We start from the raw sequence: 15212 nt of genomic DNA, 5'->3' as shown, positions 1-15212 counted from the left end.
GCTATATTTCAACAAAAAATTTCGCGCTCGCTGCGCTCGCGTTTTTGCTTGACCCTGTATCTACATGTTAGCTTGACTGGTGAATGAATAGAGTTAGAATAAGAAAATTCTGCAATTATTTTGATAGCATACGCAGTACAACTAGTGCAAATGATATTTATACGTCATAATTTCATAGAAGTTTTGACGTTTAAAATAACACTTGCACTCCGTGTGTTATCAAAATCGTTGCAGAATTATCTTGGTCTAACTCTAGTAATTTTCTTAAAAAACTGCTTAAGCAACATCAATTTCAAGGACATTGGGTGTTGAGTTGACAGCCCCATAATATGTGTGTAAAAGCAGTTTTATGACATTTTTTCAACGATTTTAACAAGTCTACAAAAGGTTCGGTTTCGGTTTCGGCCGAAACTAGAGCCAAAGCCGAACATTCGGTTTCGGTTTCGGTTTCGGCAAAAAAACATGTTTCGGTCGGACACTAAAATTTGTATAATGTGTGTGAATAATAGAAAAGTCTGTTAATTCATTAAAATTTCTGACATTTTCGTATTCCTGCCGCATTCCTGACAAACGGCCAAAATTCCTGACATGTCAGGAAAATTCCTGACATCTGGTAACCCTGGTTCTGGTTCTGGTTCTGGTGTGTGACGGACCCTTGGGAAGAACATAGTAATAACAGGTAATAATAACCTTGATCTGGATGCTGCAGCACAATTTGCAAGTCATCAATGGGGTTGGCAACTGTCAAAGGTTTGCCTAGATGGCGCCATCATAGCTTGCCCCTTTTTCTATGAGATTTGGCTTAAAGAGCTGGCATCCAGGGTATTAAAAAAACAAAAATTTGACACAATTCTAGGGATTGACGGGGCAAGCTATGATGGCGCCATCTGCTAAAAACTTCCACCGGCCAACCCTATTACTAAATGGATTGTTTGATTTAGTTATAGTTGTTGTTATCTACCCCCCCAGGAAGACAAAGGAGAACACAGTACGAAATGGTAATGATAATCTATAAAAAAAACTATATAATTTTAATTGCTTTATTTTTTAGATATTGTTTTTAACGCATGTCAAACTCGTTAAAATCCTATAATATTTATACGTATCCATCAGATGTTTAGTTTAATAAAATTGTATTATGTATTTTGTTGCTTATTTTATTATGGACCGTGCGATTTTGACATGCAATTGATACACTTTAATGTACTAAATCTTAGAAACTAAACAATGTAAAATATTATACACTAACAAGATCATTATTACAGTAAATATCTCTAAACAATATAAAAGTACTAAGTAACAGTCTTTCAAACAGTGCAAATCCGTTCAACTCAGGTGAATAATTAAACTGTTCCATTGTCACATAAATAAATTGAATCATGACTAATACTGTATTAGTTCACAATCGCGCTCGTTTTCATTGTGAGTCACTACTGGAACTGGAGCTTGAGTCCGTGGACATGACCTCGACATCTTCCTGGGCTGGTGCGTCCTTGCCCCGCGCGTCTATGGCCACGGAGTTTCCGCCGCCCACGGACATGTGCAGCTCGCCCGACGGGTGCCACGTGAACTGGTTGCTTGCAGTCGCTGGAACTTAGACATTACGTCAATAAACACGTTTTGCGTCATACGAGCAATATAAATTAAGGAGGAATTCCTTTGATATTTGCACGTTGTGGGCAACAGTGACTAATCGTTTAGAAATTGGCGTGTGAGACAGCATTGCACGAGTATCAAGCGTGGCTTTGTGTCATTAATCATTATCATTATTACCGTCAAACTAACCAGCTTTGCCAGTCTTTTCAGAAAAACACAATTTTCTAAAACAACCTATGAAAGGCTGACTTATTTTCTTGCCTAATGCATCCATTGTGATCATACCCATTGATTTATTGGCATAGTAAAATTTTAAATCCTCATTTAACCCACTTTTTTGGCAATTATGACGGCGGGTAAAGTTATCTTAAGTTTTTGCTAACATTGCCCAATTAGATTTCGCATGGAAACGCAGCTCGTAAGACGTTGAAGCAAGGATCACCTAAGATAAAGGGTAATCCTAGCGTTCCCTTCAAACAAATTAGGGTCAACTATGTACCTATACTTACTATATATAAAGTTCTGCACACACCGGCCATGCCTAGCCATGTTTGCTTCTTTCCAGCATGAGTTGACGAAATATAAAGTGAGCCCATCTTGTTTTAAACTTGTTTGAGAGATCGGCTCACTTTATATTTCGTCAACCTTATAAATAAAATAGTGTTGGCACAAATACAACTTACATCAAAAACCTGGAAGGTGGTGGGAGAGAGAGGGAAGTATATGCCAGAAAAGGACTATAACTACCGACAACAGTGTTGCCACTCTCAATATTATTTGATATTATCTTTAGGTTCCGAATATTGGTACAGTTGTTTAATAAACAATTTTTTTTATAATGCCTTCTGACTTTGGCTAGTTTGACGGTATTCGTTTCATGTGAAATACAATAATAAGATGTTATTTATATAATCAAAGGAAAATAAAAGAGTAAATGTCTCCTAATTATACTTGCAAAGCTGTTGGCCTTGAGAACATCGGAATAATCGGTTGTATCTCAAAATAACATCAAGAGAAACTAGTTTCATCTGTAGAATTTGCAAATATCAAGAGTCAGATGGATAATCCTATACTCTATTGAAATCTAAATAAAACAACACAAAATATCAATTGTTACCAATTCAATTAAAGCATCACAAAGATTTGGTAAAGTTCCAAACAAAGACTCTGTTGGAATGTAAAGTTCTTAGTGTAATATTAAGATGTAAATTTATTCAACTGCCAACATGGTCACCATAATAAATAGCTTCTCACAACAAAATATAACCACTACCAATCAACCACATGGTGAGCTTGCAAGTAGTGGCTAGTAGTAACTTAATAAGTTGATAACAACAGAGTAAAACACTAGGAAAAATTATTTAATAACAATAAATTCTAAGAACAGAATTTCTTAGTCATAGTGAGTCTGTCTTACCTCCTCCTGTAGTAATTCGGTGTAAATCATTCAGTGTTGATGGTGTGTGTCCATTGAGTGGCAGGTCACAGAGGCGACCGAGCATTCCCAGCCTCATCTCAAGATCGGTGGGGTAAGGCCGGCGCGGGTCTCCAGGCTGCCAGGACAGAGGTGCACTGACTGCATTTGAAGCACTTATCCTGGAAGCATTATTGAAAAAAAGATTAAGTAAGTTTTTTTTTTTTTATTGTTCTACCTTTGCATTCAATTTGTTTCCGTCATATGTAATTCATAATAGTACAGTGGGAAGAGATAATCAAAAAAAATAGTTTAACTGGTTAGGTAAATTTTTTTCTCTTTGGAGGTATGATTGTGGCTTCAAGTCCCCAAAAGTTACCCTTAGGGTTCTAATACAACTAAAAAGGTATTTCTGGCCCTTTGAGATTCCTAAACCTGATGATTTCTAATGGCTTTTCTCAAAAGTTTGTAACTTTTTTCAACAGTGGTGGGCAAACTTTCCTTATGAGGGGCTAAAACTTGAAGGAATTTCAGCCAGATTTACAGCAAAAATATTTTTTTTTTCATATTGCTGGTCATATACACAAATTTTTCGAAGGACCAGCGGAGGGCTGGATTAAAACCTTTTGCGGGCCGAATCTGGCCAAACCACTGCCATACACCATAAATCAGTATACCTACCTGTGAGCAAACTTGATCAGTTCCTCTGATGGCACAGGTCGTTTTCTAGACTTGACTATAGATGCTAGTTTTTGTCGCGCTTGATATAAAGAGGTAGCTAGAATCTGCTCTGCATCTTTAAGTTGTCTTTGTAAGTGGTAAATATCTTGATCCTGAAATAATTTGTGTTTCAAATTATTTTCATAAAACTTCAGAAAATGTAAAATCCAAAGTCTTATGTTTAGTTTGCTATGTGTATAACAACATCACTAAATGCACAAGTTACAATACTGAAATTTACTCAAGTTACCTTGTTATCTACTTCAGCCTTGAGCTCATTCATCTTCTGCTGAATTTTAGCTTGTTCATCAGCTAAATCCAACGTCTTTTTGAGTTCAACGTCTTTGGCTAGAAGTAAGTCTGTTAGCTGTGCATGATCGGCTGCCGACAGTTTCTGTGACTTCGGTGCTATCGATACTTCTATAATTTCCCTAAAATAAAATCAGTCATAATTGGTGTAATGAACATAAAACGAAGACTTAATAAGACGAAAAATAAAATAACACTTACTTTGCGATTAATTCAATATCATCGATCAAAGAGAGCAATCTGTCCTTAGTACTGAGATGAGATGACATTTTGTTAGTAAAAAGTGGAGTTTACACAATTCAACTGTTACTAACAGTCCCCCTAGTTTCAACAACACACAAAATAAATTACCATTTACCAAAGTTGAGGAAAGCTTGTGAAAAGCAATCGCCTACATGGACACGGACATTATTTTATTGGTCTGGCATTTCTGTCACTGTCACTTAGACAGATGGTATTACTGATGTCCAAATTATATACACAAATTTTTGGATGTAGGAAATTCATACTTGAATATGTTAATATTGGTAGTTTGTTTTTATACATTGCGTCGCTGTGATACACTTGATATATTGTGAGAAAATAGCGTAACTCATTAATCCCGTATTAAGCTTGAAAAGGAGAAATTGTGAGAAGGAAAAGTTTGATGAAATCCGAACGTTCTTCCGGCAAGCTATTTAAAAGCAGGGACCGTTACCGGTATTCTGACTACAGGTTATTATTGAGGTATAACCGGTGTAATTTGAATTTGGGTATTTATATCACTTAAGCTCCGAATAGAGGTATTCGAATACCGGTATTCAATAGTGTTATCGGTTTAGCCAATTGACAACAAATACCACTATTTGATAGTTTACTCCTAAAGCTATTACCGGTAATAAGTAAGTGCCAATACCGGTTGTAGTAGTACCACGATTCGTTCCTTCGCTACTCGTCAAGGACGTTGTCCGGCCCGCTTGTAAAGTTGTAAATACTTAAGATCCGGATCTTAGAATGCCCGTTTTCATGTTGGCTGGTAAAATTAGCTGTTAGGTGATGATTTTCAATGATAAATATTTAATAGCGTTCATTTGATTCATTTAATTGTTTTTTTTTTGTTGATTTAATTGTATTTTATTACGTATGTAGTTTATAATCTCAAATATATGAGCGCCGATTAGACGTGCGCGCCGCCGCCATAAGGAGTCCGCGCGCCGCCGCCGCCGGTAGATTAAAATGCGCGCCGAATATTTTTTATAAGACAGTATTATGCAGCGTTAAAATATGTAATAGGTTATAGTCCGATAAGAAATAGTTGAAATAGGCGCCACTTCCTAGGTAACTCTCACATTTTTGACGTAAAATACTTACTTAAACATGGCAATAATTACGTACCTACTTACGGAAATTTTTTGGTCATATAATTTAATTTCTACTATTTTATGTCGCACCAACACCATACTAACTATTTATTATGTGGCAGTACGATTTACATAAAAATGTGTTGTATGTACCATGTACCTATGGGTAAAACACATTTACAAAGTATAATGTCCAGTGTTTTAACCGTTGTCGATTACAGGGCACTAGTGCCAAGTATGCGAAGAGTAAAATTATCACGTTTTCTGGTAGTTTTTATGAATATGAATATGAATTAAACAGAGGGATTTTAGGTGTTTCAAAATCTTTTAAAAAGTCATTACTTGTCGTATTGCAACGTAATGAACCAAATAGATAAAAAAATATTATTACGGTTTTTTTTTCCTGTGCGTTCATCAAGACATCAAGAGACAGACCCGATTTCATTTGAGAAATTTCTTACGAAAATATTAAAAAAAATGGCATGCATTGTTGTATACCATTGCTCAGATGTTGCTGCATCCTACGATACCCCGCTAAGTTTGATTTAATGTTAATAAAATGACGCCAATGACTGGTAAAATTTTACCACCTACGAGCTATAAAGCTTTTGGAAAAATATAAAAATAATAGGTTTTACTTTAGTTCATAACATAAGTTGACATTATCAGTAAGTGTATTTGTAATTAAAAATGCAATTATTCTATATTTATTAAAAAAAAACATGAATTTGACAAAAAAAACCTTATGCATATAAAGTACTGTATACTAACTAGGCAACGTCCAAAATACTAGACGTCTTTTCATTATGCGGCGTATCTTTTTATTTACACCGACTGGCAACATCCAACATATTTGACATACCTATGTTTTTTCGAAACTATTATAAATAGATTTTTTTCATGATTTTTCTACAATAAACAACCACATAATAAGATAATAACACCAAAAAAATGATACTAACACAGTTTTTTGAGATTTTTTTCCCTTGTCGATTTAAGGGTTAAGCATGGCTTTTCATTATACGTCTTAATATTGAAAAGTTGAAAAATTCCACGCCGCCGCCGTGGATTTTTTTCTGGCGCGCCGCCACCCAATTTTTTTCGACCGGCGCGCACGTCTAGCGCCGCCCAATAGGCATTTAGCCGGCGGCGGTTCGCCGGTCAAAATTGGTTGGCGGTGGCGGCGAATCGGCGGCGTAGCCTTGAAAACTTGGTTTATGCGAAGAGAATTCAAACCTTAATTCATTTAATTTAATTTATTGAATTATGGTAGGATAAAAGTTTTTCATGGCATTAACTGTAGATAAGCAGCATAATGAACATCTCTTTATATTGTGAGGTTACTGTTAATTGAATCTATCACTAATTCACTACACTTTATAAAACAAAGTCCCCCGCCGCGTCTGTCTGTAACTATATGAATGTATGTTCACGATGAACTCAAATCAAAACCTACTCAACTGATTTTCATGCGGATTTCAGCTATCAATAGAAAGATTTTTGAGGAAGCTTTAGTTTAGGTGTACAATTTGTTAAGGTTTTGTGTAATCCGTGCGAAGTCAGTGCGGGTAGCTATAGTCAAATATAATAGTTATTATATGTACGTATCGCCAGGAGAGGTGAATGATTACACACACTGCTCGCACAGACCACCTACTAATCGCAAAAATAGTATGAATGAATCAATGAGTGAATGTGACTTAAATGTACGATATTAAAAGCCTATAAAAACCCCTTCAAGAAACTTTTTTGCAGTTGATATCAACTTGATATTGGTACGAAATACGGAACCCTAAAAAGAATATTAATTTCAAAAATGTCTCAAAAATTGTATTGAACAACTATTTACAACTAATATTGCTCAAAGGTTAACTGGAAGAGATCCCTTAAAGGCATAAGTTCGCCTTTGTACTAATGACGAATGTTATTTTTCCTGTTTTGTTTTGATTTTTGTACAATAAAGTGTTTTACTACTACTACTACTATATTAAAGCAGAAGGAGTTGAAAATAAAGTTCCAGTTAATCCTTGTTTAATATTCGCTGAAAGTTGTTGAGCATTAGACTTTTCTGAGTGAGCACTCTATGTATTTTTTTCTTTATGTGGTTAAATGCACGTAATGATTATTTTTAGATATAATTTTAATTTATATTTTTGTTCGGTAAATAAAACAAAAATATGATATGAAAAGTTTTCTTGATTTCTATTTAAAGTTAATTGTTTTTATATAAAGTAGGTACCATCTCTTAAAATATCGGTACCTAATTTGTTAGCACGTTATATAAAAGCAATAAATTCCCGATCAAACTAATCTGCATAGCATTTGCAACGACAACGTGTGTAAATATCATCGTTAATGTCAAAATTCTATGAAAATATGACGTTTATATTATAATAACACTCCCTCACTTTGTTCTGTTCAAATCGGTGCAAAGTTAGCTTAGACAGACTCTAGTATCTAACAAGGTCACGCCGATGCCACACCGATAGCGCAGAATTTTGGCGGCGGCGGCGGCGCGAAAATTTTGGCGGCGCGGCGCTCATATTTCATATGGAAATGTTTTCTGGGATTAATTATTTTCATTAATTCATTCATTAACCTCGTGCCTTGAAACGGTCGCAACGCTCAATTTTACAGATTTCGAACCACTTGCTACGCTCGTGGTTAAATCATGAAATCTTTCGCTTGTACAGCGATCAATATAAGCATGAGCAAAAAGAATAGATAGTAAGTTACATATGTCTTTGGCATGAGGACTTATACAGTGAAACCTGGATAAGTGGGATCTCATGGGACGAGCAAATTTGTCTCACTTAAAGAGGTATTCCACTTACACAGGGTCTCAGTTAGCCAGGTATAAATAAATTTCTGTCTCATTTATAGAGTGCTCCATTAATAGAGGTGCGAAAAGAGGTTAATCCAGTTATAGAGGTGGTAAATAAGGTATTTTGTCAACATTATGTATGAGTTGTAATCATCAACAATAAATAAAGGTAAAATAATCCTTGTCCTTAAATCGTTTTTTAAGTCTGTTCAAAATTTAATTCGAATTAACTTTGAATGATTCTACTTCTACAAAGGATGGATTTTGTTAATTTGAATTTAGAACGGGCTTCATTGCGTCTTAGAACTTTAATAAATGAAAATTAATTTTTGGGTTTTCGTTTCTATAGTTTTAACTACTTACTCAAACTAACTAAATAAAACTTGAAGTCGTTTAGACACAATTAACCGAATGCGGAATTTTTGGTTAGACTAAAGTTAAAGATCTTCAATAAAGTCCAAGTTAGAGAGGTCGTAGATTGATGTTATTTCAGATACAGGGGTCAATTCCTATAACATTCTAAAAAAACAATGAAGCAAATGTAATCTTTCAAATATAGTCTCAGTAAAAGAGGTAAAATACACTTTCTCTCTCAGTAATAGAGGTAAATTTGACTATAAAATCGAAACAACTAATCTCAGTTATAGAGGTCTGTTTTATCTCACTAACAGAGGTAATTCAGTGCCAAAGTGCCGGGACCGCACCATGAGTCCCAGCTATAGAGGTTTCCCACTTATCCAGGTCCCACTTAACCAAGTTTCACTGTAACAACAACTTTAACCTCTTGTCGCAAAGTTTTTGGTTACTCTTTGATCAAGTGCAATGAATACCGGTATTAAATACGAAAACCATTACCGGTATACTGAATACCTGTTATTATTGAGGTATTAATGAATACCGGTATTTCATTATGTCAATTAGTGTACAAATAGCGATAAAGACAAAAACGGAATGACAGCAATACCTCTAATGCGAATATAGGTATAACATTTTAACCGGTATTCGTTTGACAGTTTTTATACAGGTATTTAATAAAACCGGTTATACGGTCCCTGTTTAAAAGCGTTCTGTAGGGCTACCGCCAATACCGAAAATCGTCAATTGCGGGCATTTTTCTCTGTCACTCTAATTACGCCTTCATTGGAGTAAAAGAGTAAGATCCCCGCAATTTGCGAATTTCGGTTTTCGCGGTAGCCCCTCTGTCATGGTTCTGACAGAACGCTTTTCCTTTACATAAAATATTGAAACATTTGCAGTTTTAGTTTCACTGGTAAAAATGTAGAAGCTTTCCGTATTCAGTTTTAGTTCAGATCTAATTAATTTTCCGAATTATTAATTTAAAAACATAATGTACATAAAACGATGGAAACGTTTTTTAGAAATTCAAAAATCCTTGCAGAAAATGATTACGTTATGACTGATGAACTCAGGTTATGAATATCAGTTAATTATGTTATGTGATAGGATATTATGTAATAGGAGCAAGATGGTATCGCTCTAAAGCTATTGCATATTAAATTTATTACCATATACCTAATCTAACCATGTTTAACAACTACATACCTACTATTATACATATATACTATTCGACTTCGACTACATCCCATTAAATAAGTACGCGTTTAAAAAACCGGACAAGTGCGAGTCGGACTCGCCCATCGAGGGTTCCGTACTTTTTAGTATTTGTTGTTATAGCGGCTACAGAAATACATCATCTGTGAAAATTTCAACTGCCTAGCTATCACGGTTCATGAGATACAGCCTGGTGACAGACGGACGGACGGAGTGGACGGACGGACGGACGGACGGACGGACAGCGGAGTCTTAGTAATAGGGTCCCGTTTTTACCCTTTGAGTACGGAACCCTAATAACTATTTGCAGGTGATCCATACGAATGAAGTTTATAAATAAAGGCAGGGCTGTATGAACATTGCGCTATTCGAACGGTCTCCTCAGCAAAAACAAACCGGCATTTCGAGCACGCTGTTACTGCGTGATGCGGGAGTGGGATGCAGATATCCGCGTAGAGAAGGAAGGAACATGGTGTCAAGCACGCTGTGAGCATGCGCTCACCACGTGGCACGGAGACTTTATTAAAGTGCTGATCAATCAACACTACGAAATGTTTCATTCATTCAAAATAAAAATAAAAATAAACAATACGAAATATAAGTGTAAAAAAATACAAAAAGTTATGTCCCAGCATACAATTATTGTGGATCAACCCGGGGACCTGCTGTGTGCAAACAAAAAAAGCGAATGTTTGCAAAATGCGCTATGATATGTGTCGCTTAACTTCAAACTCGGGTAAATCCATTCGACCCTTTCAGCAAATATCTACCCTATTACCTTTTCTTAATACCAAAATCGTATAATCTGACAGATGGATTTACCCGAGTTTGAAGTTAAGCGACTCATATTTCTTAGCTAACCTGTACGGCTACCACCAATTTTGACATTGACAGATACGCTCGCCTCTACGTAAATTACTTTCTATACATCTCTTGCACTAATATGCGAGTACGAGCGAGATGCATAGAAAGTAAGTTACTTAGACGCGAGCGTATCTGTCAATGTCAAAACTGGTGGTAGTGCTTCTGATGAAAGTTAGCTACTTATTCTCTAGTAAAAACTAAATATCTAAATACTGCCTAAACCAGCTATAAACATTTTCTTCATTTTTTTTGCCATTTACTCTGTAAACATGTCTCAAAAAGAAAAACTCTTATGATATCGACACGACTACATATTTGTTTAGGCGCGAGGTATCACGACTCCGCCATTTTTATTAATCATAAATGTGATCACAAAATTTCACGAGAATCAGTTGAGAATTGTAAAGGAGAACATCCGGACATACAAAGGCAAAATGCCCCAGTCAAAACGTAGACGTACGCTACGCTTCGGTCAACAAGTACCTAATGAATTAGGTATTTCGTTATTTCGTTACAAATATTTTAATTTATTTGCAAATTTTATAAGAAAAAAAAAATAGCTTTAAACAATTTTATTTTTTAGTATGTATATCGTCGCCTGGTACCCATAGTATAATCTTTGGTTAGTTTGGGGCTAGGTTGATGTATTTATTAAAAAAAATTATGTAATCGCCTGGATGCGAGTTCTTTAAGCCATACAATACAACAAAAACCGGCCAAGTGCGAGTAGGACTCGCGTTTCTAGGGTTCCGTACATAAGTCCGACTCGCGCTTGACTGCACATTTCTAATAGGTTTTCCTGTCATCTATAGGTAAAGAACTATTTAGTGTAATTTTTTCAAAATTTTAGACCCAGTAGTTTCGGAGATAAAGGGGGAATGGTCATTTTTTGGCTATTTTCTTAAATAACTTCGAACCTATGTATTTTAAAATTATAAAAAAACATGTCCATCTTTGGGTCACTAATTTACATATGTGTACCAAATTTCAACTTAATTGGTCCAGTAGTTTCCGAGAAAATAGGCTGTGACAGACGGACAGACGGATAGACAGAAAGACGCACGAGTGATCCTATAAGGGTTCCGTTTTTTTTTCTTTTGAGGTACGGAACCCTAAAAATAAAGTTTACAGATTGCTACAATTTCCACATTAAATACCCTTACCGTATATTTATACAGGGTATTTTTAGTCACCTGCAATAGCTGTAATATTTTACGGTGTGAATACTGAACTACTTTTACTATGAGACAAATCCCAAAAGGGGTCATCCGGAGTCACAAAGTTTGTGACGCAACTTTAACTACCTACATCTGAAAGTTCTGAAACCGAAGATGGTGTTGTGCTAATTATTTGAAATCAGTTGTTCCAACAAAATATATGTCAGTCGTGGCTCATATCATAATAGTCATAATCCGTGCGTTTCCTTTACATATTAGATGGTTTTAATTATTTATTAGCTGTTAACGTTATTTTTATTCCTAATTGGCTTCGTGCAATTTGTGTTATAAATTTCTAATATTGTATGTATGTATGTATGTATGTATGATGTGGACTCGTGTGAACGGCCCTCGCAGTAATCAAAGTCAAATCGGTTTGTGTACACCTCCAGTTTAAAATCAAAAACTACAGGAAATATGGTTGTAGACTCAAGTGATGACCAATAGCAAGGAACGTAATAGTGTCGAGGTGGACGGGCAGATCATACACTATGTTGACGAGTACATCTACTTGGGCCAGCTAGTCTCTTTCAGCAACAGGCAAGACAAGGAAGTTGAGCGCCGTGTTCAAAATGCCTGGAAGAGCTACTGGTCCATGAAGGAGCTAATGAAGGGCGACCTTCCATTGTCACTAAAGCGCAAACTCGTTGACATGTGTATTCTGCCTGTTCTAACCTACGGCGCTCAAACTTGGTCACTCACAGAGATTCAGAAGTCCAAACTGAAGGTTTGCCAACGCGCCATGGAGCGCAGTATTCTAGGTGTCAAAGTAACTGATCGCATAAAAAACACCACGCTGCGCTCTAAAACCCGCATTGCTGACGTAGGCGAAAAAACCGCTAGGCTCAAATGGGACTGGGCCGGTCACGTCTACCGCATGCATCCGGAGAGGTGGGCTAGCTTAGCCACCAAGTGGATGCCGGTAGAGGGACGTGGCCGCGGTAGGCCCAAACGGAGATGGCGAGATGACCTGGACAGCTTCCTGAACAACTGGCCGGAGGAAGCACCAAATCGGGAGTCGTGGAAATTAAGGGGAGAGGCCTTTGCCCAGCAGTGGGACACTCAAATAAGCTAGTAAAAAAAAAAATGTATGATGTATGTATATACTTTATTGTACAAAGAAATAAAACACGAGAAACACAGTTACAGAGTGAATTAAATATAGTAGGAGATCCCACATATGGTCGACCTTCACCAATCTGTTTGACGGATGAAACTATGAAAATATGAAAGAAAATATGTTCCAGAACATAGATTTATAAGGCACAGATACCTAGTCCGTACACCCACAGTGAAGCCATTTCAAGTGCGACGTCACGTCGCACTCGTGTCATCGTATTCGAACGGCCCTCGCAGTAATCAAAGTCAAATCGGTTTGTGTACACCTCCAGTTTAAAATCAAAAACTACAGGAAATATGGTTGTTTGTGCAGTGAATGGGTGTCAGAACATATATTATCATATGTATAATAAAAATAAACGGCCTGATATTACATTTCACGCGTAAGTATCGAGTTTAATGTGATATTTTTACATAATTGTAAATACAAAAATCCAAATTTTCGTCAGCCGCCATTTCTTCTAAATGTTGCCAGTGTAGTGATTTTTTTTTCATCCAGATGGGACATGACGTCTACATTCTACAATAAAAACGCTTTATTGAAATTCATTGTATAATTATAGAAAATTATAATTAAGTTAATTATCTATAGTTTTTTTATTGTTTTTATTTTGTGTAATGTTCGTTTCAGATTTCCGACTGATCCGCCTCTTTCTGCGAGATGGACGGAAAAAATTAGACTAAATCGGAATGACACAAAATGGAAACCGACTAAACACAGTCGAATATGCCCTGTTCATTTTAATTTATTTTTATAATTTTATGCACATTTGTTAAATAAATAAAAAATAGTAGGTATAAACATATCAGCTATTTATTTAAACTGTATTTCACAAAGTGCAAATAAAGATATGCAATAAGTACCTACATCCCTAAAAGAAACAAAAAGCCTTTCATTTAGAATCAAATCTACACACTTCCAGATTATTAATAACGAATGTAAACATGTTGTTAAAATCCCCTTACTTAAAGGGAAATAAATGAATACTGGTAACACAGTTTGTGTATATATATGTGTGTTGCTGAGCGTAAAACACGAGTGTTCCACGCACACATAGATCGTGTTTCGGCTTCACTTTTGACAGGTTAGCCGTATGGGGACTATCTGTCTATGCGTTATTAGTCTGAGTTCCAGAACATAAATAAATAGGGTTGCCTAAATAAATATGGACAGAGTAATAAATTTTTGAAAAAAAAATTTTTTCGGCAAATTTCACCGATTTGTCTGACGAACCACTATTATGTGGCTGCCGTGTTTAAAGAGGTGATTTTATATCGATAATTGCACTCATCTGTCTGACGCTTGAATTATACATCAAAATGATGGTAATTTTATTGCAAATACAATGGTATTGGGTTGCTGCGAAAATCCGGTCACAAATAAGGGTTGCCAGGCTTTTAATTAAAATAAGAAGGGAAGACTTTTAGTGATAACTCATAAACGGCTTAACTGATCAAGTTTGTTTTAATTTTATTTAATTGAGTTTATTAAGCACTATTTTCATTATTTTATTCATATTTTTTGGACAGATGGGTCAAAAAGTACAAGGAAAAACCTTTTTTTTTTCTAAACGATTATTTCCGAAATGATTCACTTTATCATGAAATGTTGTTTAAAGACCCCTATTTATTTTGAAAGGCCTATCCAGCGACATCCCACACTATCAGGTTGAATCGATAAAAACAATGTCACACACATTTTGTTTCTTTCAAAGCGATTATTTCCAAAAATTATCACTTTATCAAAAAATGTTTTCTAAATAACCGTATTAATTTCAAAAGACCTATCCAACGACATGTCACATTTTTTTCTTTTTTTTTCGTTTGATACCTATGTTGTAAGATGTCATTTGATATGAGTTTTAAAATAAATAGGGTTCTTATAAAAACATTTTTTGCTAAAGTGAATATTTTAGGATATAATCGCCTCGAGAGAAACAAAATGTATGTGAGGAATTTTTTTTCGTGTCAACCCTATGGTGTGGGATGTTGTTGGAAAGGTCTTTTGTTGGAATAGGGGTTTTAGAAGTACATTTTTTGATAAAGTGAATATTTTCGGAAATAATTGTTTTGAAAGAAACAAAATGTGTGTGACAATTTTTTTATAGTTTCAACCTTATAGTGTGGGATGTCGTTGGATAGGCCTTTCAAAATAAATAGGGGTCTTTAAACAACATTTCTTGATATAGTGAATCATTTCGGAAATAATCGTTTAGAAAGAAAATAAAATTGTTTTT

General features: G+C 35.6%; 1 protein-coding gene across 2 annotated transcripts; it reads right to left on the bottom strand.

The window, feature by feature from the left end:
• Positions 1 to 1026: 1026 nt before the first annotated feature.
• Positions 1027 to 4406, bottom strand: LOC134804779 (mediator of RNA polymerase II transcription subunit 4). Of its 2 annotated transcripts, none has more exons than XM_063778012.1 (5): positions 4241 to 4406; positions 3981 to 4161; positions 3692 to 3843; positions 3014 to 3192; positions 1027 to 1593 (listed from the first exon to the last, which is right to left on the bottom strand). In XM_063778012.1, the coding sequence occupies exons 1-5, from the start codon at positions 4306 to 4308 to the stop codon at positions 1418 to 1420; spliced, it is 756 nt and encodes a 251-aa protein (XP_063634082.1). In that variant the 5' UTR covers positions 4309 to 4406; the 3' UTR covers positions 1027 to 1417. The 2 variants fall into 2 exon arrangements, with proteins under 2 accessions (XP_063634082.1, XP_063634091.1); XM_063778021.1 differs by having other exon boundaries at positions 1027 to 1587.
• Between the last annotated feature and the right edge of the window lie 10806 nt (positions 4407 to 15212).

The sequence above is a fragment of the Cydia splendana genome, chromosome 2 (genome assembly GCF_910591565.1).
Source record: "Cydia splendana chromosome 2, ilCydSple1.2, whole genome shotgun sequence".
Lineage (NCBI taxonomy): Eukaryota > Metazoa > Arthropoda > Insecta > Lepidoptera > Tortricidae > Cydia > Cydia splendana.
Note: the sequence above shows the minus strand (reverse complement) of the source record. Positions and strands in the feature narration are given on the sequence as shown.